Source organism: Saccopteryx bilineata, chromosome 3, assembly GCF_036850765.1.
Source record: "Saccopteryx bilineata isolate mSacBil1 chromosome 3, mSacBil1_pri_phased_curated, whole genome shotgun sequence".
In the NCBI taxonomy this organism is placed as follows: domain Eukaryota; kingdom Metazoa; phylum Chordata; class Mammalia; order Chiroptera; family Emballonuridae; genus Saccopteryx; species Saccopteryx bilineata.
The window spans coordinates 287,867,697-287,892,951 of NC_089492.1; the positions used below are offsets into that span (position 1 = coordinate 287,867,697).

Below are 25,255 nucleotides of genomic sequence, written 5' to 3' on the forward strand. Positions count from 1 at the left end.
CATTCTTGTTACATTTATTTCTATGCATTTAACCTATGTACATAGTTTGAATGCTATACCCTAACAGTTGAGAATACTCATTCTTCAGTGTACCTTGGCATATTCTTAAGAATTGTATTTTACATCACAAAGAAGCTATCTGATTAAAATGCAATAATACTTAAGTTTACAAATAAGAACAAAGAAGAGAAAGTTTCTTTTATCTGGAAGTTTAAAATATTCTATTAAACAACTCCTGGGTATAACAAGAAACAAATTAAAAAAGACAATAAAAGTACTATATACCAGAATCTATGGCATGCATTTAAAACAGTACTCAGAGGAAAACTAGTTATACTAAATACATTCATTTAAGTGAAAAATAAAATAAAATTAATTAAATCCCTAGCTTAAATGATAAAAAGAACAACAAATAAACCAAAACAAAACACTGATGTTGTCCTCAGTGTAGATAGAGGAATTCTTAAGGCAATTATATTTAAAAAATGGGCAGGCCCAGGGACTGAGGTGGAAGCAGGGTTGTATGTTGTTACAGCAGCTGAAAAAACTGTACAGTCAGTGATCCACTAGAATTGTAGACAGATCAAGGTGGAATCGGAGAAAATGTTCAGCTACAGCCAAGAGGAAGGCAAGAGAAACAGAACTAGAAACAGAAAAGAAGCTTAAAATCCCATGCCTGTCATTAATCAAATATCTTATAATACTCAGTATACTGACTCTGTCTCAGAATCTTTATTCTCCATGTTTTCAGGTAGGAGTGAAATAATACCTGTAAGCAAACATGCTACTCTTAAGCTTTCTGTCATCCTCGGCCGTTTCTCTGAGGTTGCCTTTGCCTGGGATATAGAGACTTGCCCGGTTTGGGGTAGTGTTGAGGGAGTGAATTGCTGGGCTGCAGTTTCTGTTTGTATTCTCTCCTTGCGTAAGGTGGTTCTTTTTTCTGCCCTTCATCCCCTTCAGATGAGCACCTCCCACCAGCCAGAGCACTCTTCAGATGAGACACTGCCCAAGGTGTAACTCCGTGGGCTCCACCCCGAGGGCTACCCAGACAAATCTGTGCTAGGAAGCCTTTGTTACTGTTCAGTGAAAGGACCGCATGACATGGAGTTTTCCTGTCTTCAGCCTTGTTTCTGCTGACAATGATGTAGCACTTTAGATACGGGGTATACAGGACCTTAGGGTGCTCTGAAACCAGCTATTTCAGCAACGTGGGAGTGGTGGCAGTTTTTTCTACTAGTCTCTCCTGCATTCTGCAAACACTGTCAAATGGTGTACTGAAAAGGGAGCTCTGGGAAAAAATTGAGTACTTAAAATGATACACTACTTATACGTATTTTTAAGTGTAAGCACTACTCTGCAACAATAGATGATATGAAAAATAAAGGGTGTGGCAAAAGTAGGTTTACTGTTTTGAGTACATGAAACAGTTTATTCTTGTATTATTTATTTATTGTATTATTTCCCATATGAACAACTCTAAGCCTACTTTTAATCACCCTCTATTTCAAAATGTGTGCCACGCAGTTAGAGCCACCCGTAGTGGGCTTATCTGCCATGTCAACCCGGTCTTCAGTTCTGCTCAGTACACAGAGCTTGATACAGAAAGGCTCATAAACTGGCAGATATAGCAACTTTGAATAGCCACATCTACCTGCTAATGACAGTCATTGTTTTTTTTCCTAATACTTTTTTTTTGTTTTTAAAGAGAGACAGGAAGGGAGAGAGAGAGGGAGGAGAGAGAAGAGAAGCATCAACTCATAGTTGCTTCACTTTAGTTGTTTGTTGATTGCTTCTCACATGTGCCTTGACTGGGGAACTCAAGTCAGCGACCTTGGACTCAATCCAGCAACCTTGGGATCATGTCCATGGCCCCGCATTCAAACTTGCGACCTTCTGCTCAAGCTGGCAAGCCAGTGCTCAAGCCAGATGAGTCCACGCCGGAGCCAGCGACCTTGGAGTTTTGAACAGACCCTCAGCGTCCTGGGTGGATACTTTATTCACTGTACCACCACTGGTCAGGCAATACTTCTTAAATATACAGTAAAATGCAGATTTTAAGTTTACATTTTCATAAATTTTGTGAAACTTGTTTGACTCTAAACAAGGCGTGTAATAGTCCCCCCTCTCTGAGAGAGTTCTTTCCACTCAAAACTTCCCACCCGGAAGCAACCACTATTCTGATTTCTCTCACCATAAATTATTTTTGCCCTGTTCCAGAGCTTCCTGTAAATGGAATCATGCAGTATGTACTTTTTTTGTGTGTCTAGCTTCTTTTACTCAATATTTAATTTTTAAGATTTTTCTATGTTGTGCTATATGTATCAATAACTCTTTCTTTTGTATCGTGTGGTATTTCATTGTACAAATACCGTGTTTTCCCATGTATAAGACATTCCCCTATATAAGATGCACCTTAATTTGGGGGCCTGAAATTTGAAAATAAGTTATTACATAAAGTTATCAAACTCAAGTTTTATTCATCATAAAATTCATACAGATCCTCATCACTGTCAAAACTCCCATCCATTAGCTTGTCCTCATCTGTGTCTGATGATGAATCACTGTCTTCAACAATGAGCACAAAAAGAAGTGGGGAATGCAAGTAAAAAAAATCTACAACCACTGTATAAGACACACCCAGTTATTAGAAACCCAAATTTTTCGAAAAAAGGTACGTCTTGTACATGGGGAAGTACGGTATGCAATGATTTGTTTGCCCATTTCCTTGAAGGTGGATATTTGGGTTGTTTCAAGGCTAGTATGAATAAAACTGTTATAAACAACAAAAACAAAAAAGCATAAAGAAGGGAATAATAATAATAAAGATAAAAGCAGAAGTTAGTGAGGAGAAATATATTAGATCTAATTAATCAAATTCTTGTAAAAAATTCTAATATGTCATTTAAAAGTGCATGATGACCAGTGAGATTTATTTTAGGAATGCAAGCTGGTTATTGTTGAGACTCTGTGTTACTATCATTTATCGTGTTTATAACACTAAGGGGAAACTGTTATCTCTAAAGGCTCTGAATATGATATGATTGCTTCTAAAGCTAGTCTATTTAATGGGAACAACTAAGAGACATTTCCACATTGTGTTAGAGGTACAGTGAAATTAGAGGCTTAGGAAAGGATAAGGAAGATGTAAAACTATGTTTATTTGCAAAAAACAGCATATCTGGGAAATCTCAGAGAATCAATAATTAAACTATACCAAATACTAAAGAATTCAGTAGATTAGCAGGCTATAAAAATAATATAAAATATTATTTATATAATGTGCATAAAATGGACCCTACTACATATAATAAAAGGGTAAGCAAAAAGAGGATATATAATTAATGGTAGTGTCAATTTACATATTGATATTATAGCTTCATAGTCATTTGTCAGATGATAGCCTTCTATTCCTACTGCTTTGTCTTTCCCTAAACCAGTGGGGTTGCCCTCCCCAGGGAACATTTAGCAATCTCTTTAGATATTTTTGATTGTCAAATTGATGTGTGTGGGGGTCCTGTCTGCTGTTGAGTAACAGGACAGCCCCGGCAGCAGCGCTGAGTCTTAGCAGTGTGAGGCTGAGAACCCGTCTTGAATGTGTTTGAGTTCTCATGCCTGTGCTGGAAATTGTGGGTTGGTAGGGTTTTTATTTTTTTAATTAATACATTAATTATTTCAACTTTAAGGGTAAACTTAAATTTGAGAAATAAAATATCTATATAAAGAAGATTTGCTTTTTTTTAAATTAATGGACAAGGATAATGAAAATAATTTTCCATAGCAGTGAATGGTATACAGTTTCCTAGACTTCTTCATAGAGTTTTTATTTGATCTTAATATGATATTTTTATGATAGGTGCAATAGCTATTTTTATCTCTAGTAATGGATAAAGAAACTTCCCTATTTCTTCTTGGCTTTAGGGACTAACTCACTTCAGATAGATGGGGGGTAAGTTGAAGCATGAGAGCATTCTTCCTCTGTAAGTGATCTTCCCTACTTTTTCTTCATTCCAGCTTAAAGACTGGAGGGCTAGGTCCTGATACCTAGTTCATATTTTCTTTATTTGTGTCTTGTTACACCTACAAAGCTGTGCTCCCAGTAGAACTCTGCAGTGATGGGAATACAGAAATCTGCACTGTGCATATGGTAGCTGTTAGTCACAGGGAGCTATTTAAATATATATTAAGATGAAATAAAACCTAACATTGATTTCTCTTCAGTTGTACCACCACATTTCACATTTCAGGTGCTCAGTAGCCCTGCATTATCTTCTAATCAGTAGTTCCCAGAGGAACTTTAGTAAACCAATAGAATTTTTTATTTAATTTAAAAAATAGAAATTGTCAGAGCCTGGCTTAGTTTCTGCCCATTACAGAAGCTTTGATCACAGTTAGTTGTGCCCTGTGGGAAGGAAGGACATGGCTTTTCATTTCTTGATAGGAAGCGAATGATTGTTCATTCCCACGTGGATGTCCCTCAGCCAGTTTCTTTCACTAACACCTTGGCCACTGGCTGGTGATTATGTTGTTAACGTCCAGTTCATGGAGCGCTGTGGGAGTGCATGCCTTTTCCAACAGAGGGAGATCACATCCCTGGATGGGGGAGGTCACATCCCCGGAAGCATCCTGGCGTACCCTGATGTGCTTTTGGTCCTCCTGTTTCAGCTACTGTAACCATAGTCTTTAGCTTCCTCTTGACATTGAATTTACTTTCTGTGACCACTGAGGGAGTTGGAAGTATTTAAACCCTTCCTGTTCTCTAGGAAATAAACCTCTTTACCTTCTAGCTTCTAGGAAATTGTCCTGACGTGAGGGGAGGGGGAGTGTGTGTGTGTGTGTGTGTGTGTGTGTGTGTGTGTGTGGTGGGAAGGTGGGTTATGTTTGGTGCATGGAAACCTGGCTTACGGAGTCCTGCGGGACTGGAGAGACTTCACTTCTCTTGTGGTTTAGGTTTTGTTGGCAGATGAACCTGGAAACCTTAACTGCTCTTTATTACAATATTTACATAGGAATGTGTTTTCCAACTTAAAGTCATTGAACATTACTTAAAAATTTGGGAAGTTTTTGTTTGTATATTCAAACCCATCTATATAGTCAAAAGTTAAAATTGCTTTTCTGATTTTGAAGTCAGTTTATTTCTTACATGTTAAAAGAGAAAAATATATTTAATAGTTATACATTCTGTCATAAGATAGCAGGAAGAATGCTTTGCTTTGATGATGGAGAAGGGCTTTAGACAGATTATTGTCATAATTTAACTGTGGTTTTAATTTCCTCTCATCATTTCTACTGTAATAGACTTTCATTCATAGTCGTTATCTTTGTGCCTTAATTTTGCTCGATGACTAAAATGCTGGGATAAAAGCAATTAAAAGTGCAAAGTTGTAGGTTGATGAAGTCATGAAACAAAAAAATATATATATTGGACATTCTCTTCTTTTGGAAACTGCCAGTGTTCTGAATAGAATATTGTAGTTATATTCTACATGTGCTTAGAGTAATACGGATTTAGTTACTATCTTCCTCCACCCTTACCCCTCCAATATATTTTGGTTTACAAAGCAACTGAGGGTATTACTAATGTTTTTCTGTTTGTTTGATTTCAGAGGGAAGTGTAACATCTCCCATTTTTCTGACATATTTGCTGCTAGAGAGTTTAAAGCCCGAGTGGATTCATTTTTCTACATATTAGGCTATAACCCTGAGACGAGGTAAGTGAATCACTTGGGCCCCTCAGTAAGAATTTTTGTGTTTCTCACTGTGTATATGTGTGTGTGTGTGTGCGTGTGTGCATGCACATCTGGGTATATATTAGTAAGATTAAAAAAAAAAAATCAACTCCAAAATCCTATAGTAACCCTCTTTGAAAGGAGTTGTAATTTACATCTTTGTTATCTTCCTATTAAAAAAAGGAAATGTGAGAAAATTTGGATTTAGAGAGGGCAAGAGAAAGACATATGTTTCATGGATCTGTTTTGAACTTCCTGTGAATTGGCAGATTAGTCTAATGCATATTCTGTCACACCTTCTCAGATACCACATTGAAAACACTAGGACCTTATGGGGAGTCCGACCTTTTGTGTTTTAAGTGTGTTTAGCTCTTAGGTTTATCAAAACCAACCAAACTAGTGTTGGTGATGCATCTGTCTTTGCTGATGCTTATTAAAAGTGGTAGATAACTTGGCTATGTAAGCTAGAGACTCACAGTTCCTTTCTAAATACAAGGATTTAGAAAGAAGGAAAAGATGCTTGGCTCCTGGAAGTTGTGGAAGAACTAACTACATTAAGTGTAATATCAAGATGGGTCATTGTTTCAGTGCAAATATTTTCCTTGAGGATGCTGAGAAATTATATGTAAAATTTAGAATGTTGCTGTTAATAAAGTCAACCTGGGGTCAATAAAAGGCAACATATTCTTTTTTTTTTTTTTTTTTTTTTTTAATTTTTATTAAGCTGGAAACAGGGAGAGACAGTCAGACAGACTCCCGCATGCGCCCGACCGGGATCCACCCGGCACGCCCACCAGGGGCGAGGCTCTGCCCACCAGGGGGCGATGCTCTGCCCATCCTGGGCGTCGCCATGTTGCGACCAGAGCCACTCTAGCGCCTGAGGCAGAGGCCACAGAGCCATCCCCAGCGCCCGGGCCATCTTTGCTCCAATGGAGCCTTGGCTGCGGGAGGGGAAGAGAGAGACAGAGAGGAAAGCGCGGCGGAGGGGTGGAGAAGCAAATGGGCGCTTCTCCTGTGTGCCCTGGCCGGGAATCGAACCCGGGTCCTCCACACGCTAGGCCGACGCTCTACCGCTGAGCCAACCGGCCAGGGCAAGGCAACATATTCTTTACTGTGGTTGCCAGAGGCTGCATAAAGCTCTATTGGGGCATATATTTTAGTGTCTCTCTGTAAATATACTAGTCAACAGCTATAGTGGTAACAGGGTAATGGTCACCTTTTTTGCTTACCTTTTCTTTATAAAACAGTGAACTTGAGCTTTTATTTTCTTTTTGAGGTTTGCTCTATTCCAAAGACAAAGAAACTGAACAATGGTAATATTTCAAAAGCATCTTGTATTTTGAAATGTTTATTTTACATTTTATTTGCATTTATTGACTGCCTAGTCATGTTTTCCTGTTACCCAGATGAAATTTAGAACACTGGAACTTGGATTTCTGTATAGCTACAATGGAGTCTATCATTTCAGTGATGTCATGTTTATTTAACTGTCTGATAAATAGTTGTCATATTGCACAAGCTAGATTATATTAGTGAATTGACTAAATCACTTTTGTGTTTTAAGTGTGTTTAGCTCTTAGGTTTATCAAAACCAACCAAACTAGTGTTGGTGATGCATCTGTTTTTGCTGATGCTTATTAAAAGTGGTAGATAACTTGGCTGTGTAAGCTAGAGACTCACAGTTCCTGTCTCACTTTCTTGTGTATTGCTAACAGTCATTCAGAGTGATACTTCTCATTTGTTTTAAAATGTGGGTTGGGTATGCAACAGGAGGCTATTTGTGTGTGTGTGTGTGAGAGAGAGAGAGAGAGAGAGAGAGAATGAGAGAGAGAGAGAATGAGAGAGAGAGAGAGTCAGAAAGAGGGACAGACAGACAGGAAGGGAGAGAGATGAGAAACATCAATTCTTTGTTGCGGTTCCTTAGTTCATTGATTGCTTTCTCGTATGTGCCTTGACCATGAGGCTACAGCAGACCGAGTGACCTCTTGCTTGAGCCAGTGACCTTGGGTCCAAGCTGGTGAGGCTTGCTCAAACCCGATGAGCCCGCGCTCAAGTTGATGACCTCGAGGTCTCGAACCTGGGTCCTCCACATCCCAGTCTGATGTTCTGTCCACTGAGCCACTGCCTAGTCAGGCAATAGGAGGCTATTCTTTGTCTCTCATCTGAAAAAGCAGCAGAGACATGCCTGTCCAGCAGTTACAGGCCCTCCTTCCCGAGTCTCTTAACCACCCTGTGTTCATCTTGTGTTCCCTTGTCCAGTTGTGCTTGGTATATTGTAAGTGCTATAGGGCTGTTGGGTAAATCAAAGTGAACAAATATTTGAATTTCTACTTAAAAGTAAAGTTTGTGGGAGAGCTCAGACTTCTCACAAAGTGAGTGTAAAAATTTATATCAGTGGAGCTAGTGTGGCCACGGCCCCAGCTCAGTAGTGTCATCCTGGACCACTCTAGACCTCTGGGCTTGGGGTTTTATGTCAAGTTCCTGCAGCTGCTCACGTGATCAAAGGAGTGCATGCGATTTAACAGACTATAGAAAAACTGTTTATGTTTTCTCTGTCTATGCACTGCCCAATCGTTAGAATGCTCAGGATGCATATCCTTGCAGAACTTAACCTCCCAGACCTCTGTTTCTGTCTTTGTGAGGAATTGGGGCTGTGTGACGAGCTGGTTTCTGGGTAGCTCTCCTTCGACCCCTTATTTGAATGAGTGGGACTAGCATGTAACCGTGGCTGCATGGTGCTGTCTGCTGACTCCTAGTGCTCTGAGTCATTTGGAGAGGAAATGTCAAAGATGGTAATAATCCTGGGAGGCAGTGCATATATGTCAGTTGGTATGACCACCAGGTCAAGCATGGTGCTTCTGTAACTGCAGACTTGGAGGACTGCTCCCTCCCCTTGCATAATGCAGGAACTCTGCTCTAGATGAGTAGTTGAAACTGAAGCTTCAGATAGAGTTATTGTCTCACAGCAAATTTTCTGATAGTAGTTAAAAGTTAATTATGTAGTTTTCCATAACTTAGCCTATTAAGCAAACACTGAAAATTTGGATTTTTTTTTACATTTATTGCACAGGTCCCTTTAAAACCCCAGTGTTTGCCTACCTCTTTATTTTTTCCTAACCTGGTTATTATATTTCTAAATGTTGTGTATTGTTGGGGACCTGGTTGTTCAGAACTTTGGGTTTTGATGGTATTAGGTTGTTGGACACACGCATGATAGCAGGGAATAGACTTGTCATTGCCTTTAAAGTTTGGGAGATCCATAATCTCTTATCTTTACTTCTGAAATCTAATGCTCTGATAAAATCAAAAGAGTTTTATGTTTGGTACTGACAATGATTTCATAGTCATACTTGACTCAAACTAATGTGAGGCTATTTAATTTTTAGTATTGTTCACTATGAATCTGCACAACTTGTGCAGCAGTAGTACTAATCTGAAAGGATAATCACTTCTCAAGACACTGTTGGGTGTTACATATTAATTATATAGTATGTTCACTGTAGTACCTTTCTAAATCCAAAATGTTCTGAATTCTGAAAACCCTCTGGCCCCGAGGATCTTAGCTAAGGCATTGTGACCCTGTATTTTTGCTAGCCAGGATGTTTAAGGAACAAAACTTAATTGGGCAAACAAATGGGGGGGGGGCAGATGTGTTTAGGTGCAAGTAGGATACAAGTTACAAGGGTCTGACAAATGAGAGAGGCTTGAATTTAACACTGGCCTGAACTTTGAACCCTTAGGTAATTGGGCTTTGCTTTTGGAGTTTGTTTTCATATTTCTGCACTGGTGGTGGTGGTGGGGTAGTGTTTATGTATACATGATTCATTCCAAATTTACTGCTATAGCCAGCATACTCTGGCTCAGGCCAGTAAGTTAAGAGGGGAAGGAAGTAGTAGTGAATGAAGTCCCCAAAAGAACAAATGATAATGGCCATTTGAGAGGCGATATATCTTTTTCTTTAATTTTGAAGCATGAACTTTCCCAAGGACCAGTATGTTTTCCCATGCTAATGAGAGTTCCTTAGGTCCCCGAAGTGCATTTAGGGAGAATGAAGAAAATATTTAACTTAAAATGTAGCATTTTGTATTGAGGGTCACTGATACATTGCCTCTCTTCCTTCCCTTTGGTTTTCCCCAAATGCTGTCTTTTTTATAAAAAAATGTTTGATTATATTCTTGGTTCTTTGGTTTTTCAACATGAGTCAGGTGGAATCAGGTGGAAAACAAGTTGAGGGCTTAGGTCTGATCTCTGATCTTACCCAGGAGAGAATGTTCCTGATCACCTGTGATCTCTGCAATCAGCTGTGCTGTTTCGACTTTTCTTCCAGGGAGGAGGTTATTATTATTTTTTAGAGCAGTAATGAGGTTTAAGGATTATTATTATTGTTATATTTAGTAGCAATCATAAACTGAGGCATTTTTGCAAGGTCTTGTGTTAATCTCTCCCTGACTGACCATGGCAGTAATGTTACTAATAATAGCTACAGTTAGTGAGCACTGCTGTGTGTTGTATTTGCAAAATTCATCTTATTCTACTTTGTTTTGAAACATTCTCAATCTTACAGAACAGTTGCAAATATAGTAGAAGATATATGCTCTGCCCGTCCTGGGTGTCGCCATTTGCGACCAGAACCACTCTAGCGCCTGGGGCAGAGGCCACAGAGCCATCCCCAGCGCCCGGGCCATCTTTGCTCCAATGGAGCCTTGGCTGCGGGAGGGGAAGAGAGAGACAGAGAGGAAGGAGCGGCGGAGGGGTAGAGAAGCAAATGGGCGCTTCTCCTGTGTGCCCTGGCCGGGAATCGAACCCGGGTCCTCCGCACACTAGGCCGACGCTCTACTGCTGAGCCAACCAGCCAGGGCAGAAGATGCTTTTTTTACTTTATTGGGATGACATTAGTTTGCAAAACCATACAGGTTTTAAGTGTACGGCTCAACAAAACATCTGCACGCTGCATCCTGTGCCCATCTCCTCAAGCAAAGTCTCTTTCCGTCTCCATCCCCCCCTTTGCCCATCTCCACCTCCCCTGGCTCTTCTTTTCCTCTGGCCGTCACCACACTGCTGTGCCGTCTGTTTATGTATATTATATGGTTTGTGGTGAATCCCTTCACTTTACTTCATCATCCACTCCCCTTTCCCTCCCTCCCCTCTGACAGCTGTCAGTCTGTTCCATATATCCATTTGAAAGCATGTTGTCACCATGAGGCTATCTCTTATTCTAGTACTTTAATGTATTTCCTGTGAACAGAGACATTTTCTTCCATAACCATGGTGCAGCCCTCAAAATCAGGAGTTTAACAGTGAAATATTATTGCCATGGATTTCTCAGACCCCACTCAAATTTTATCCATTTTCCCAATAAAGACCTTTATAGCAGAGGAACAGTTCTGTATTATGGGTTTAGTTGTTACGTTTGTTTAGTCTCCTTCAATCTAGAACAGTTTCTCAGTCTTTCCTTCACTTCCTGACCTTGGTATTTTTGAAAATTATGGGCTGATTATTTTGTAGACTGTCCTTCAGTTTGCATTTATGATTTTTTTATTACTAAATTTAGATCCTCTGTCTTTGACAGGATTAACACAGAAGTCACATGTTCTTTTTCTGCATCCTGGCAGGGGTGCACAGCTCTAGTTTGTCATACTACTGCTAGTGCTCACTTGGGTCATTTGATTAAGGTGTTGTATGCCAGCTTTGTAACAGTAAAGTGTTCTTTTTCTTTTTATAATGAATGACCATTTTGAGGGAGATTGCTTTGAGACTATATAGATATCCTTGTCTTCATCAAACTTTCAACTTATTTATTTATGTCAGGATAGATTAATGGCTTTCTGTTTTACTCAGTTTCTAATCAGTTATCATCATTCATTTCGAGATCAGTCTGTCACAGATTTCGGAGAATGATACTTAGAAACCAAGATCAGGTGCTAGGTGTGCTCAATATTTTGTATCACTGCTCTCAGGCCTTTGGGTAAACAAGTTGAGAGAGAGAGGGAGAGAGAATGCACACTTTCACTGTATGTTTGTGTATCCATGACTTCATACCAGATTCTCCAATTCTAATCCAATATCATAGAGTTCCTACTAGGTTTTCCCTTTTCCACTCCCTTCCTTCCCTCCCTCTCTCCCTCCCTCCTTCCTTTTTTTTTTGTAATCCTCATCTTTAACAGTAAGAGTCCTTATTTTATTATCTTTAATATCTTTACTTCCAATTTTTTGTCACTGACTTTGCTCTCTCCTACCCTTGGATGGGTTTTGACATCTTGAGTTGTATATTTAGTAGACTTAACCTTCGGTGTTTCTTAGTGTAACCTCAAGGAATCAAATTTGTGACATCATCTGTTCTAGGTGTAGTACAATTGCCATATAGTGAATGCTTACTCTGCCCTAGCTCATTTAATTCCCACAATAGCTTAGGGAGGTTGTTACTATCTTTATTTCATAAGTAAGGAAGTTGATATTAAATAATGGCCTAAGGCAGTGGTCCCCAATCCCCGGGCCATGGACTGGTATCAGTCCGTGGGCCATTTGGTACCAGTCCACAGAGAAAGAATAAATAACTTACATTATTTCCATTTTATTTAAGTCTGAACGATGTTTTATTTTTTAAAAATGACCAGATTCCCTCTGTTACATCCGTCTAAGACTCACTCTTGACGCTTGTCTCAGTCACGTGATACTTTTATCCGTCCCACCCTAAAGGCCGGTCCGTGAAAATATTTTCTGACATTAAACCGGTCCGTGGCCCAAAAAAGGGTGGGGACCACTGGCCTAAGGCATACAGTCAGTAAACAGGAAACCCCAAGCCTGTTTGACTCCAAAGCTTATGCTCTTTAACTTTTATGATTTCTTTATAGATTTATTCTTGTACAACTTAGTTTTCTTCTAGTTGTGTTGGAAGATATTTTAGTTTTTCTAATGAAGAAAAATGTGCTCACTAAAGGATAATATAACAAATACAAAAGTTGAAGAAGCAAACTGAAATAGTACATAATTCTGTATCCTGTATTTGTGTATTTTTGAATATACATCCATGTGTATAGGTATATGTGTATATATTAAGATTGTAATTAAAATATTGTTTATAGGCCCTGGCCCCGGTTGGCTCAGCGGTGGAGCGTTGGCCTGGCATGCAGGGGACCCAGGATCGATTCCCGGCCAGGGCACATAGGATAGGCGCCCATTTGCTTCCCCCCTGTCCTTCCTCTCTGTCTCTCTCTTCCCCTCCCGCAGCCAAGGCTCCATTGGAGCGGAGATGCCTCGGGCACTGGGGATGGCTCCTTGGCCTCTGCCCCAGGCGCTAGAGTGGCTCTGGTTGCGGCAGAGCGACGCCCCGGAGGGGCAGAGCATCGCCCCCTGGTGGGCAGAACATCGCCCCTGGTGGGCGTGCCGGGTGGATCCCGGTCGGATGCATGCGGGAGTCTGACTGTCTCTCCCCGTTTCCAGCTTCAGAAAAATACAAAAAAAAAAAAAATTGTTTATATATAATATACTTAGATACATGCATTCCTTTAGCAGTTACTCTTCTATTAGCACAGTACCATGTCAGTAAACATTTTACAAAAATATTTGTAATGAACACTGTGTAACCATTATAGGAACGTCCCATAATTTATACTCATTTTGAACATTTATGAATTTTCCAGTATTTGGTTATTTTAAATAACAGTGTGACTGTCTTTTTTCAATGTAACTCTTTGTACTTTAGCTGAAAAGTGTCAACCTAGAGCTCCTTTATTTCAGTTAGTTTGGATTTGAGACATCAGGATTGACTTCTGTTTTAGTGTAGTCACCTTTCTCCTTATCACAGCTGGAAGAAAGAGGAAGTGGGTGAAAATCACGTGCCTCCTCTTAAAAGTAGTTTTCATGACTTTTGCTGGACTCCCTTTGTTCTCATTGGACCAAAAAGAAAAATAATTATACTCACACTTTGTGGGTGAATTCTACCAGTGTTTCAGAGAACAGGGAAAGATGGTGCAGGTTCCCCTAGTCATTCTATCCGGCTAGGAAACCTGTACACCATGTCAGGGGAAAATGTACTATCTGCAGGTCAGACTTATGGACATGCATGTAAAATGTTTAAATACAGTGTGTATTAGAAAATGGAATCTGGTAACGCATTAAAAATATTTTTTTCGGCCCTGGATGGTTGGCTCAGTGGTAGAGCGTCGGCCTGGCGTGCAGAAGCCCCGGGTTCGATTCCCGGCCAGGGCACACAGGAGAGGCGCCAATCTGCTTCTCCACCCCTCCCCCTCTCCTTCCTCTCTGTCTCTCTCTTCCCCTCCCGCAGCAAGGCTCCATTGGAGCAAAGATGGCCCGGGCGCTGGGGATGGCTCCTTGGCCTCTGCCCCAGGCGCTAGAGTGGCTCTGGTCGCAACAGAGCGATGCCCTGGAGGGGTAGAGCATCGCCCCCTGGGGGGCAGAGCATTGCCTCCTGGTGGGCTTGCCGGGTGGATCCCGGTCGGGCGCATGCGGGAGTCTGTCTGACTGTCTTTCCCCGTTCCAGCTTCAGGGAAAAAATATATATATATTTTTCCAAGTTGGATTTATAAAATATAAGAATGGTTTAATCATTTTTCTGTTAACATATTGTACCACTTCAAAATACTGAAGAAGAAAAATATGCAATCATCTTGATATAGAAAGAGCACTTGATAAAATTCAACACCCTTTCAAAATTAGGGGGAAACTCTTAGCAAATCAACTGTAGAATGAAACTTCCTTATTTTGGCAGAATACTTAACAACAGCATACAACAAGCACCATACTTAAAGGTAAAGTGCTGGAAATATTCTCAGTAATGTTAAAAACAATGTAAGGGTTCCCTTGTCTATTTAGACATGAAAAAGGAAATATGTGAGAATTGGGAATGAAGAAATGAACCTTTATGAATACAGTGTAATAATTTTTATCATAGAAAATCTGAGAAAATATGAGCACATTGTTAAGTAAGGCTTGCTCTGTGGGAGTGGCCCCTGCACAGCTGATCCTCCATGGCGGTCAGTGGTCACAGCCAGAGCTTGCAGTTGATCAGCCTGGGGTAAATTCTTCCCACTGAAGAGCAACAGCAATCAAGGCTCAACCAGAACAGGAAAGTATACAAGCTTGCACTGGGGGCACATCTCAAGTGCCCAGCTTGGGTGATTGGAGAGGCTGTGCCACTGGGCCCACAGAACACCTACTATATATTAGTCTACTCTAGTAAGCCTGGGGGACATAGCAGCTCTACATAATACTTAGAAACAAATGCAGGGAGGCTGTCAAAATGAGGGGACAAAGAAACATGTCTCCAATGAAAGAGCAGAACAATACACCAGAAAAAAAATAACTGAACAAATGGGAGACAAGCAATCTACTAGATGTAGAATTGTAAACACTGGTTATAAGAATATTCAGTAAACTTAGTGAGAACCTTAACAGCATTAAAAAGGACCAGTCAGAAATGAAGGATACACTAACTGAAATGAAGAATAATTTACAGGGAATCATCAGTAGAGTAGATGAAGCCAAGAATCAAATCAGCAATTTGGAATATAAGAAGCAAGAAACAGTACAGCAAAAAAGAAAAAAGAATCTGAAATAATGAGGACAGTGTAAGGAACTTCTGGGACCACTTCATGTTTACCAACATGTAGGAGCTAGAAGGGGAAATGGGAGAGCAAGAAATTGAAAACCTATTTGAAAAAATGACAGCCTGACCAGGTGGTGGTGCAGTGGTTAGAGCATTGGACTGGAACAGAGGACCCAGTTTCGAGACCCTGACGTTGCTGGCTTGAGCATGGACTCATCCGGCTTGAGCATGGACTCACCAGCTTGAGTTCAGGGTCGCTGGCTTAAGCACAAAAGTTGCTGGCTTGAAGTCCAAGGTTGCTGGCCTGAGCCCAAGATTGCTGGCTTGAGCAAGGGTTCACTAGCTCTGCTGTAGGCCCCCAGTCAAGGCACATATGAGAAAGCAATCAGTGAACAACTAAGGAAACTAAGGAGCTGCAATGAAGAATTGATGCTTCTCATCTCTCTCCATTTCTGTCTGTCCCTATTTGTGCTGCTCTCCATCTCTGTCACAAATAATAATAATAATAATAATAATAATAATAATAATGACAGAAAACTTCCTTAACTTGGTGAAGGAAGTAGATACACAAGTCCAGGAAGTGCAGAATCCCAAACAAGATGAACCCAAAGAGGCCCACTCAGGACAAATCATGATTAGAATGCAAAAAAGTTAATAACAAAGAGAGGACCTTAAAAGCAAGAGAAAAGCAGTTAGTTACCTCAAGGGAGCACCTATAAGACTGTCAGCTGATTTCTCAATAGAAACTATGCATACCAGAAGGGAGTGGCAAGAAATATTCAAAGTGATGAAAAGCAAAGACCTATAAATAAAATTACCCAGCAAAGCTATCATTTAGAATTGAAGAGCAATAAAGAACTTCCCATACAAGGAAAAGCTAAAGGAATCCATCACCAGCAAATCAGTATTCTGAGAAATGGTCAAGTGTCTTAAGAAGAAAAAGAAAAGAAAAGGTCAAAATATGAACAATAAAATGGCAGTAAATATTATACATACTCATCAACAACTGAATCTAAAATCAAAATAATTGAAAAAACAGAACAGAAACAGACTCATAGATACAGAGAACAACTTGACAGTTGGCAGATGGGAGGGGCATTGGGAGGAATGGGTGAATACAAAGATGAAGGGATTAAGAAGTCCAAATTGGTTGTTACAGAACAGTCATGGGATGTATAGTACAACAAAAGGAATATAATCAATATTATTCTAGTAACTATTGTGTCAAATTGGTGTGAAATTTATTGGGATGATCACTTAATAAGCTATGAAATGTCTAATCACTGAGTGTACACCTAAAACTAATATGATACTGTATGTTACCTGAAATTGAAAAACTTTAAAATGATTTTTTAAAAAGGTAGAGGAGGATAAAAGAGGGGATAAGTAGTGATGGAAGGAGACTTGATGAGGTGGTAAACAGCCAATACAGTCTGCAAATGATGTGTTATAGATCTATACTCCTGAAATCTATATAATTTTATTAACCAGTGTCACTCTAATACATTTAATAAAAACTTTAAAAAAGAAAAAATGAATTAGGATGCATGCTGGATATAAGATTAATATATATAAAACTCAGTTCCATTTCCACCCTAGGGACAAACAGAAAATACAATTTAAACATACTTTCTGAAAGCTTCCTTTATTGATATGATGTTAGTACTGATTAGAGGTCAAATAGAATACCCTTTTCCAAGTGTTTTTCTCTAGGACTTCCTTAATTTTCATTGCTGTTTTTACTTTACAATTTCTTGTTAGCAAATAAAATATTTTAGACATCTTTATATTTCTGGTAAGTAGGAAACTTTAAAAAATAAGACCTAGGAAACTTTCATGTTACAACTCTGACTTTAATTTTGATATAATTTTTCTGCTCCCAAAATAATGAACCTATTGTGAGTAGACAAAGTAGTTTTTCAATCAGTTTCATATAATAAATCTTTTCAGTTTCAGGAAGAATCCATTAGTACAGTACATTCATTTCACTTGCCCAGCTCCCCTTTATTCAGAAGTGTTAATGCTGCAGGTATTACTCACAAGGGATTAACTGAAGTGGGGGGGTCTAGGATCCCGAGACGTGAACCTGGGATCGCCAGACTTAAAGAAAGACTTAGTGACAGGTCACCGAAGGAAGCACTAGGACAGCATGTGTACAGGTGCAACTTTCATATCCCTGTAGGCTGCCAGGTGACTGTTAGGGCAGTGCACCAGCACGAGTGAGGTGCAGGTCGTCAGCAGCAGTAGGCAGGTCTCTTGTGTTCAAGACAGCCAGTGGGGGGAAAAGCCTAGGTCTTGGAGGCCCTTCAGTGAGTACAGTTCCAAGCTGTTGTCAGTGTAAGACAAGGCTTGGTCAGTGGAAATGCAGCCCATTTCTAGAACTGGAATTTATGGCTAAAAGTGGCACTTTACCTTACTTCAATGCCAAACCACTAGGTTTTTTGGCTTCTTGATTTTCTCTGACAAGGGGGTGGACTGAACTTCTGTTCTGAGATTGACTAAACTTGGAGCTGGATGTTAAGTGCTATGGAAGCAGGTAGCCAGGCAGGTCAGATCACTCATTGCCACCAGTGTATCCACTCTCCATGCTCCATGAGAACTGATGATTGATGGTTACAAAAAGTATTTTTTGTTGGTTTGATACACTTTCAAATTTTCAGTTTGGAATTTTATATGCATAACTTAAAGAAGAGTTATGAGGCTGGTACATAGACCTCCCATATATTGTTTCTCCCAGTTTACCAATTGTTAACATTTTGTAATATTTGCTATTCTATTTTTATTGATTTTATGTTATTTATCTGTTTAACTGAATTACAGATTTCCATTATTATCTGTTTTTGCCATATTATTTTTCATGTTTGCCATCTTTGCATAATTGCTCTCTCTATAGTATTTCCTTTCCTGAACCGTTTGGAAATGAATATCGGATATCAAGCTTTTTTTCCCCTAAATAGTTCAATGTGTGTTTTCCAAGACCAAAGACATTCTCTTACACAGTCATGGCGTGGTTATCAAAATTAGGAAAGGCTGCATTGACATAATGCTGTATAATCTAATATAGTCCATACTCAAATTTTGCCAGTTTTTCGAATATTGACCTTCATAATGATTTTCCCCTGTGATCACGTGTTGGCATTCAGTTATTGTGTCTCTTTATATCCTTAGCCTTTCTTTGTTTTCATAACATGTTTCTTAGCCTTTTTGGTTTTTCGTAGCATTGCCATTTTGGAAGAATAGAAGACAGTTTTGTCAAATATTCTTCAATTTGTGTTTGTTCAATGTTTCCTCATGGTTAGATGTAGGTGATGGGATTTTTGCCAAGAAATACTGTATGAGTGATGTTGTGCCCTTCTCAGTACATCAGATATATTTTTCGAGGTAGAAAATGAGAGTTGGGTAGTTCCAAGAAAGATGATTTTGATACTGTTCTTGCCCCCAGAGAACTTAAAATCATTTAAGAGAGGGGAGGCATCCCAGGAAAAGCCATGATGAGTTAAGGTGCAGCAAGACCAGAACAAAATTCCCCCAGGTTTCCAAGCTGGTCCCGTAAGCAGGTGTCTCCAGAGAGGCGCTGCTTGGAACTGTGGTCAAGTCGGTGGGTTTCCTCATGAAGGAGTGTGCAAGACAAGAGCATGAGCCCTGGGCTCTGCTGCACTGAGGGGTAATGGGAAAGGGACTCTGTCCAGGTGGTGTGTAAAGAACAGCTGTGAGGTGACCGCGTCAGGGAAGACAAGGGGATGTTGAAAGAGGTTGGGGTTACTACTGGGAACCATGTTAAAGAGAAAAGCCCATGGGGTGTGATAACTTGCCCTTAGAGTCACTCGGGGCCTTTGTGGAACTCAGCTTCCAGTCCCTGCTTCTTGACTTGCTATACAGCAAGGATGTTTTGCTGTGTTACGCAGAACGGTTCCCATGGGTTTTCTGAGGAATGATGAACTTATTAAATTATTACCTTCTGTTTATTTCTCCAAGGAAACATTTTTCAAGTGAAAGGGTTTGGTAGGTGTTTTTTTTTTTAAGTACACATTTGAAGGAAATACTCTGGTGGTCATATTCATGCTATTTGGCTGCCAGGTTCTAATTTAATTGCTTTTGCTTTTAAGGAAGTCTTTTTCTCTAGAGTGTTTCTAGTTCCTTCTGGGACATGTTATCTTAATACGCCAATAGGGAAAATGGTCTTCTAACCTATAGATACTTGCTTCATGGGTCAAAAGTAAAACTTACTTAAGTGTACCTGACATTTCGTGTGTTGTATAAAATTGTACCTTCAGCATGATGAGCATTTTATTAAACAGTGTCAGGACTTGGTTGATTTGGTAGCATGAACACAAGCACTAGACTATGCGACCATCTGCATTGACTCTGGAAATCTCAGGGACACAGAGTGCCCTGCTCAGCAATGTTAACTTCTTCACACTCCTTTACATTCGTAAGAAACAGAGTCGGCACTGCTCTTTTCTACCTTATCTCATCCTTGATAAGTTTGAGGGAGTTTCATGGTCTTTCTTTTTTTAATTATAACTAAGTCATAATAGAAAGAATTATCTCTTAGTGTGCAAAAACTCAGCCCACTTACATCCAGAACTAGGGTTCTGATATGGCTGACAGCCCAGTTTGTCTTATTTATTTGTTTATTTGTTGAGGAAGTTGGGGAGAGGGCATAAATGTATTTTTAAGGATTCTAACAGAAAATGTCTTGGCTGGTGCTGTGACAATGTAAATGCTTGATGGTGCTCACAACTAGGGTGATGTGGCCTTGGTTACATGGCTTCAGCACTTTTTTTGATGACTTTTAAATGAGTTTAGCTTCATGGGCAATGTTCTAAAGAATCGCCTCGAGCCTGACCTGTGGTGGCGCAGTGGATAAAGCGTCGACCTGGAAATGCTGAGGTCGCTAGTTCAAAACCCTGGACTTGCCTGGTCAAGGCACATATGGGAGTTGATGCTTCCTGCTCCTCCCCCCCTTCTCTCTCTCTCCTTTCTAAAAAATGAATAAATAAATAAAAAAATTTAAAAAAAAAGTTTTTCCAAAAAAAAAAAAAAAAAAAGAATCGCCTCGAATTCTGAGTCAGGAGACCTTCACATCTTTAGATATTGGGTATTAGTGGCAGGGTATTCTTTGACCTCAGGATTTGGACCTTCCAGTTCTTCTTACTGTTAGAAGTATATTCTTTAGGCTAGACATACTGGAATGGGTATTACTGTAGCAACTGTTTTTATTATTATTTGGGGAGATTTTAGAACTTCCTATCTAAAGGGAGTGAAGCTCTTTGCATAAACTAAGTGTCTAGACACTGTGCTTGCTATACCGTCTCCCATCTGCACTATGTTCGTAGCTGTGATAGCGCTCAGCATGCTATATAGCTTTGCCAGGATTGTTCCTCTGCTCTTTTCCAAAATGTTTCAAGTTTTCAGAAACAAATTTGTGGGTTTACTCCCCTTATGCAGCTACTGCTATGCTTTTAAGTGCCTTGTAGTTAAAACTTCTGTTAATTGATTTTATAGTTATTTATATCCGTGTCTTTTGAATCTATCCTTCCGGCTATGTAAAATCACAATTTATTTTTCTTTTTTTTAAGACAAAACGTTCTGTTGTCGTGACAGAGCAAGGCAGTTATCTGAAGCCTCGCAATGGCTCTGCTCACTGAGTTCCCGGGTGTTGGCTGTCTCGGATCCCCTTTCTAAGGCCCCATTTCCCTGCACACTAGCTTGGTATGCGGGGAGAAGCTGCAGAGTCTGTTGGCTGGGCTTTATTTACGGAAACAGCAGGGTTGAGATTGATTGCGTTGAGAGACAGTGTGTGGATGAGGGAGGGTCACAGCACATGCTCAGTCCTGTCAGTGTGAGGGGGAAGTTTCTGCGTTCTGCGTGAAGGCTTAGGTCATAGCACACGCTCAGTGAAAGCTCTATGAGGTCTCTCAGACTGCATGTGCCTCCATTTTGAGTTTTTAGAGTAGAAAAGGGCAGAGTTTGAGCAGTAAGTAGAGGTTCAGGGAGACAGCTAGACTCACCAGAGCCTCTGTTAGTCATGGATGATCCATTCAGCCCCTGCAGGTAGGCTAATCTTCCTCTGGCCTCACAGAGACAGTGATGGTTTTTGCTGCTGTTTCTCACTTCTGAAGATGTTTATGAATCATTTCATCATTCATAGTGCATGTTCCTGAGAGCCTTTAATTCAGCCCTGGCTGGCCATGTACGTGGTGTTGCGAGGCGTGAAATCAGAGCTGAGGATGGGGTCTACCCGGAGATGTATTCAAGCAAACGGGGAACGTTGTGGGTCCCTCTGTCCCTGTCCTCTTCCCCTGTCCTCTTCCCCTTTCCCTGATAGCTTCCTCTCTGGGTGCAGTTTTAACCTGACTCTTGCTGGGTGCCCTGTGCCGAGCTTGTTTGCTGTAAGCACCTGCAGAGCAAACCTGCAGGTTGCTGGGTTAGGGAATGCCTGGGCCCCAGAGCAGCTCTGTTTGGATATTTTAGGAAGGGTGGTAGGTGGGCAGCTATTGGTTGCTGTGAAGGTGGGTGGAACTTGTTTTGATTGAGAGCCTGTTTGTCAGAGCAAATTATAATTCTTGTGATCTTTCCCTGAAGTCTGGAAATGAAATAGTGCACGTGTTTTGGCATATTCAGGGGACAGTTGTGGATTATGGTTGCAACAGTATCACCTTAAAATGGATGTTTTTAAGAAATGAAAGGTTATGTCACACCACTTTTTACTGTCCATTGCTTCAAAAGGAAGCAATCCTTTCTTCTTTTTGGAGCTTATGGACAATTTCTTGGCAATTAAAAAACAGTGTACACAGTGGCATGTGGGTTAGAAATTGAGGTTGCAGGTGTTTTGTTTATTTTGTTTTAGCAGAGAATGGGGTATGTGTGTGTGTGTGTGTGTGTGTATTTTGTTGTGTGACTTGCAAATTCTGGAGGAGAGGAGTAAAAAGTGGAGTTGATGCCTACCGAAGTGGTGGCATTGGCCAGGTTTTGTGCCCACTGCTCGATGGGCTAGACACCAGCCTTTTCTGGGAGGAGAAGCTCCACTTTTGGAGTGTCCTGTTTGCAGACAAGGCGCAGAAGGATGGTTGTCACCATGGTCACCATAGGAAGCCAACCTAAATATATAAGTTGAAGTCTTACCCCAGTAAATATAAAGTGAAATTGTATTGCTTGTTGTTCTCTCTTTTTCTCTTTTTCGTTCTTTTGATGAAGGTTGGAAAAAATATGAAGTGACACTTAAGTTTTGTGCACTTGTGAGGATGAAGGGGAGCTGACTGTGGATGAGTGTGCAATTGAACGCACACACGGCACAGGAGAAAGTCCTCGTGTCATAAAAAGATGACAAGAGGAGGCCCCTGATTTGAACGGGATGTTTTTGGAGCTAATGGTAAATTCTGGGCACTGAAAATATTGCTGAACTGTAATCTGGCTCCTAAGAGGGTCAGTTTTGGGATTGCAATCAGGAACATGAATTTAGTGTTAGTGCAGTTATTACTGGTTTTTCATCTCTTCTCCCATTCATGTGAGAGCTGTCTTCCCATTATGATTGCATTATTTGAACAGTACATTTGGGAATTTGGGGCAGATACTTACTTTCCCCCAAATCATATAGTGGTGCTTCTAGAATTTGTCTTATTTCACTCTATTTAGATACACATGTATTCCTTTAAGTCTGAAATTGTCCTTTCACATGTGGGATCCTTGCAGGACTACATTTTCATATTTATTTTAGACACCCCCCCTTTTTTTTAATTAGAATACTTTTTTGGGGAAAGCAGTTATGGAACTGCCTTTCTATTCCAGGATCTTTAATTTTCCTTAAACTTTTTTTACATTTAGCAAAGAAAATGTGGGCAGGACTCTGTACTTGTACCTGAATCAGCTCCGGTCAAGTCCTTCCCCCTTGTCTGTCTGGCCTGGGGTGGCCTCGTACAGACATGTATGGGTGGGACTGAGTGCAGCTACCTGTTTAGATACAGAGGACTTGTAGTTACCATGGTGATCTCTGGGAACCGTTTGTTGTTAAGAGTCGAATGCCTGTGCCTCAGATCCAATAAAGTTACTTCAGCTGTATCTTGGGTGGTATGCATTTTCTCTATATGTTCTTGGAAAAATATTTTGGGAATGTTATTTGCTGGCCAGCCATCTCCTGGTTTAGGGCTTCTGTAGTTTTCTGGTGATGGTAGAGGTGAAGGAACAGACATGAGAAGTTACTCTCTTGGTTGGTGGAGTTGTCTAGGGTCCTGTTGCTTGGACACTGAACACATGCTAGTTAATTTCATTTAGCCCCTGTTGTACTTCAGAGTATCAGGAATTGTTGGTTAATGTAGAAGTGTATTTCCAAAAAAACATAAAAGTAAATGTTTACCAAAATATTATCCTGATCTTAGCTTTTCTTATCATTGTATTAGAATCTTGAATCAGAATCTGAGGAGGAGTCATGTTTAAAATGTTCCTCTGTCAACATAAATTTTGTAGAGTCTGTGAATCTGCTCATAACATAGGTCTGTGTTTGACCATTTCCTAGACTCTAATCTTGTGTTAGCTTATGTATCAGACGACTCCGATACATCTAAGGCCTGATGTCTGCAGTGCACCAGTTATCCATTGCTCCTGATCCTTTTTTCTTTTGAATTCATTTTTCCTTTCCATTTTCCTTTTTGGTCATTACTGAATTTCATTGTCTTTCCACCAGAGAGGCATTCATTCTAAAGCTGTAAGAGAAATAGCTGACAGAATGAGACAGAAAATGACACTTAAGGGCTAACGGGAGATTTGAAATGATCTCCCATTATTTTACTTTTCCCCTCCCAAACTGATAATCACCCTGAGCAGTTTCTGATAGGGGCGGATACAGGTTCGTGGACGTTATCTTTAAAGCAAATCTGGAAGAGCCTGACCAGGCGGTGGCACAGTGGATAGAGCACCAGACTGGGATGCGGAGGACCCAGGTTCGAGACCTCGAGGTCGCCAGCTTGAGTGCAGGCTCATCTGGTTTGAGCAAAAAAAGTTCACCAGTTTGGACCCAAGGTCACTGGCTTGAGCAAGGGGTTACTCAGTCTGCTATAGCCCATGGTCAAGGCACATATGAGAAAGCAATCAATGAACAACTATCGTCTTGCAACGAAAAACTGATGATTGATGCTTCTCATCTCTCTTCGTTCCTGTCTGTCTGTCCCTGTCTATCCCTCTCTCTGACGCTCTCTGTTCCTATAAAAAAAATAAAAATAAAAAAATAAAAAATAAAGCAAATCTGGAAGAAAGCTAACCTAGTCTTCTGATGTAAATACTAATACTTTAGATCTAAGCTAAAATAGTTTACTCTGATTCAGTTGTGATTATTAGATATTATTTTTATCGTTCAAAATTATTTGAACTATACATTTATTTGCGACTGTTTGTCCCCCCTATTAGATTGTAAGCTTCTCGGGCATGGGCCATGTCTGTTCTTTAGACACAGTCCCCAATAGAGTGCCTGACAAATGGGTTTCCAGCCTAAATATGTTGCATAAATGAGTAGCATCTATGGTAAAAGAAAAGACCAGATTTGGAGTTAGCTGGTGTGGTTCACATTCCACCTGTAAGTGACATTGGGCCATCTATGTGACATTGGATAAGTTTCTTCCTCCTTTGAATCTCAGTTTTCTCATCAGTCATATGGAGATAAAAAATCCTTCCCGGCCTGACCTGTGGTGGTGCAGTGGATAAAGCGTCGACCTGGAAATGCTGAGGTCGCCGGTTCGAAACCCTGGGCTTGCCTGGTCAAGGCACATATGGGAGTTGATGCTTCCAGTTCCTCCCCCCCTTCTCTCTCTCTGTCTCTCCTCTCTCTGTCTCTCCTCTCTCTCTCTCTCTCTCCCTCTCCTCTCCTCTCTAAAATGAATTAAAAAAAATCCTTCCCATAGTTGTTATAATATTAGATGAAAACAGTATGGAAATGTTTGGTATATAGTTGCTTAGTGTATTACTGTTATTA

The 25,255-nt window shown here is 40.3% G+C and overlaps 1 protein-coding gene across 5 annotated transcripts in view; it reads left to right on the forward strand.

Annotated features, from left to right (window-relative positions):
• RERE (arginine-glutamic acid dipeptide repeats) overlaps window positions 1-25,255 on the forward strand; it is a 433,372-nt gene that overhangs the window by 273,853 nt on the left and 134,264 nt on the right. For 4 of the 5 annotated variants that reach the window (XM_066270541.1, XM_066270544.1, XM_066270542.1 and 1 more), the window contains one exon: window positions 5,604-5,708. In XM_066270541.1, coding sequence (XP_066126638.1) covers window positions 5,604-5,708 — 105 coding nt within the window. Of the gene's footprint in view, window positions 1-5,603; window positions 5,709-21,203; window positions 21,349-25,255 lie in introns of those variants that run through there. The other variant, XM_066270545.1, reaches the window with a different exon arrangement.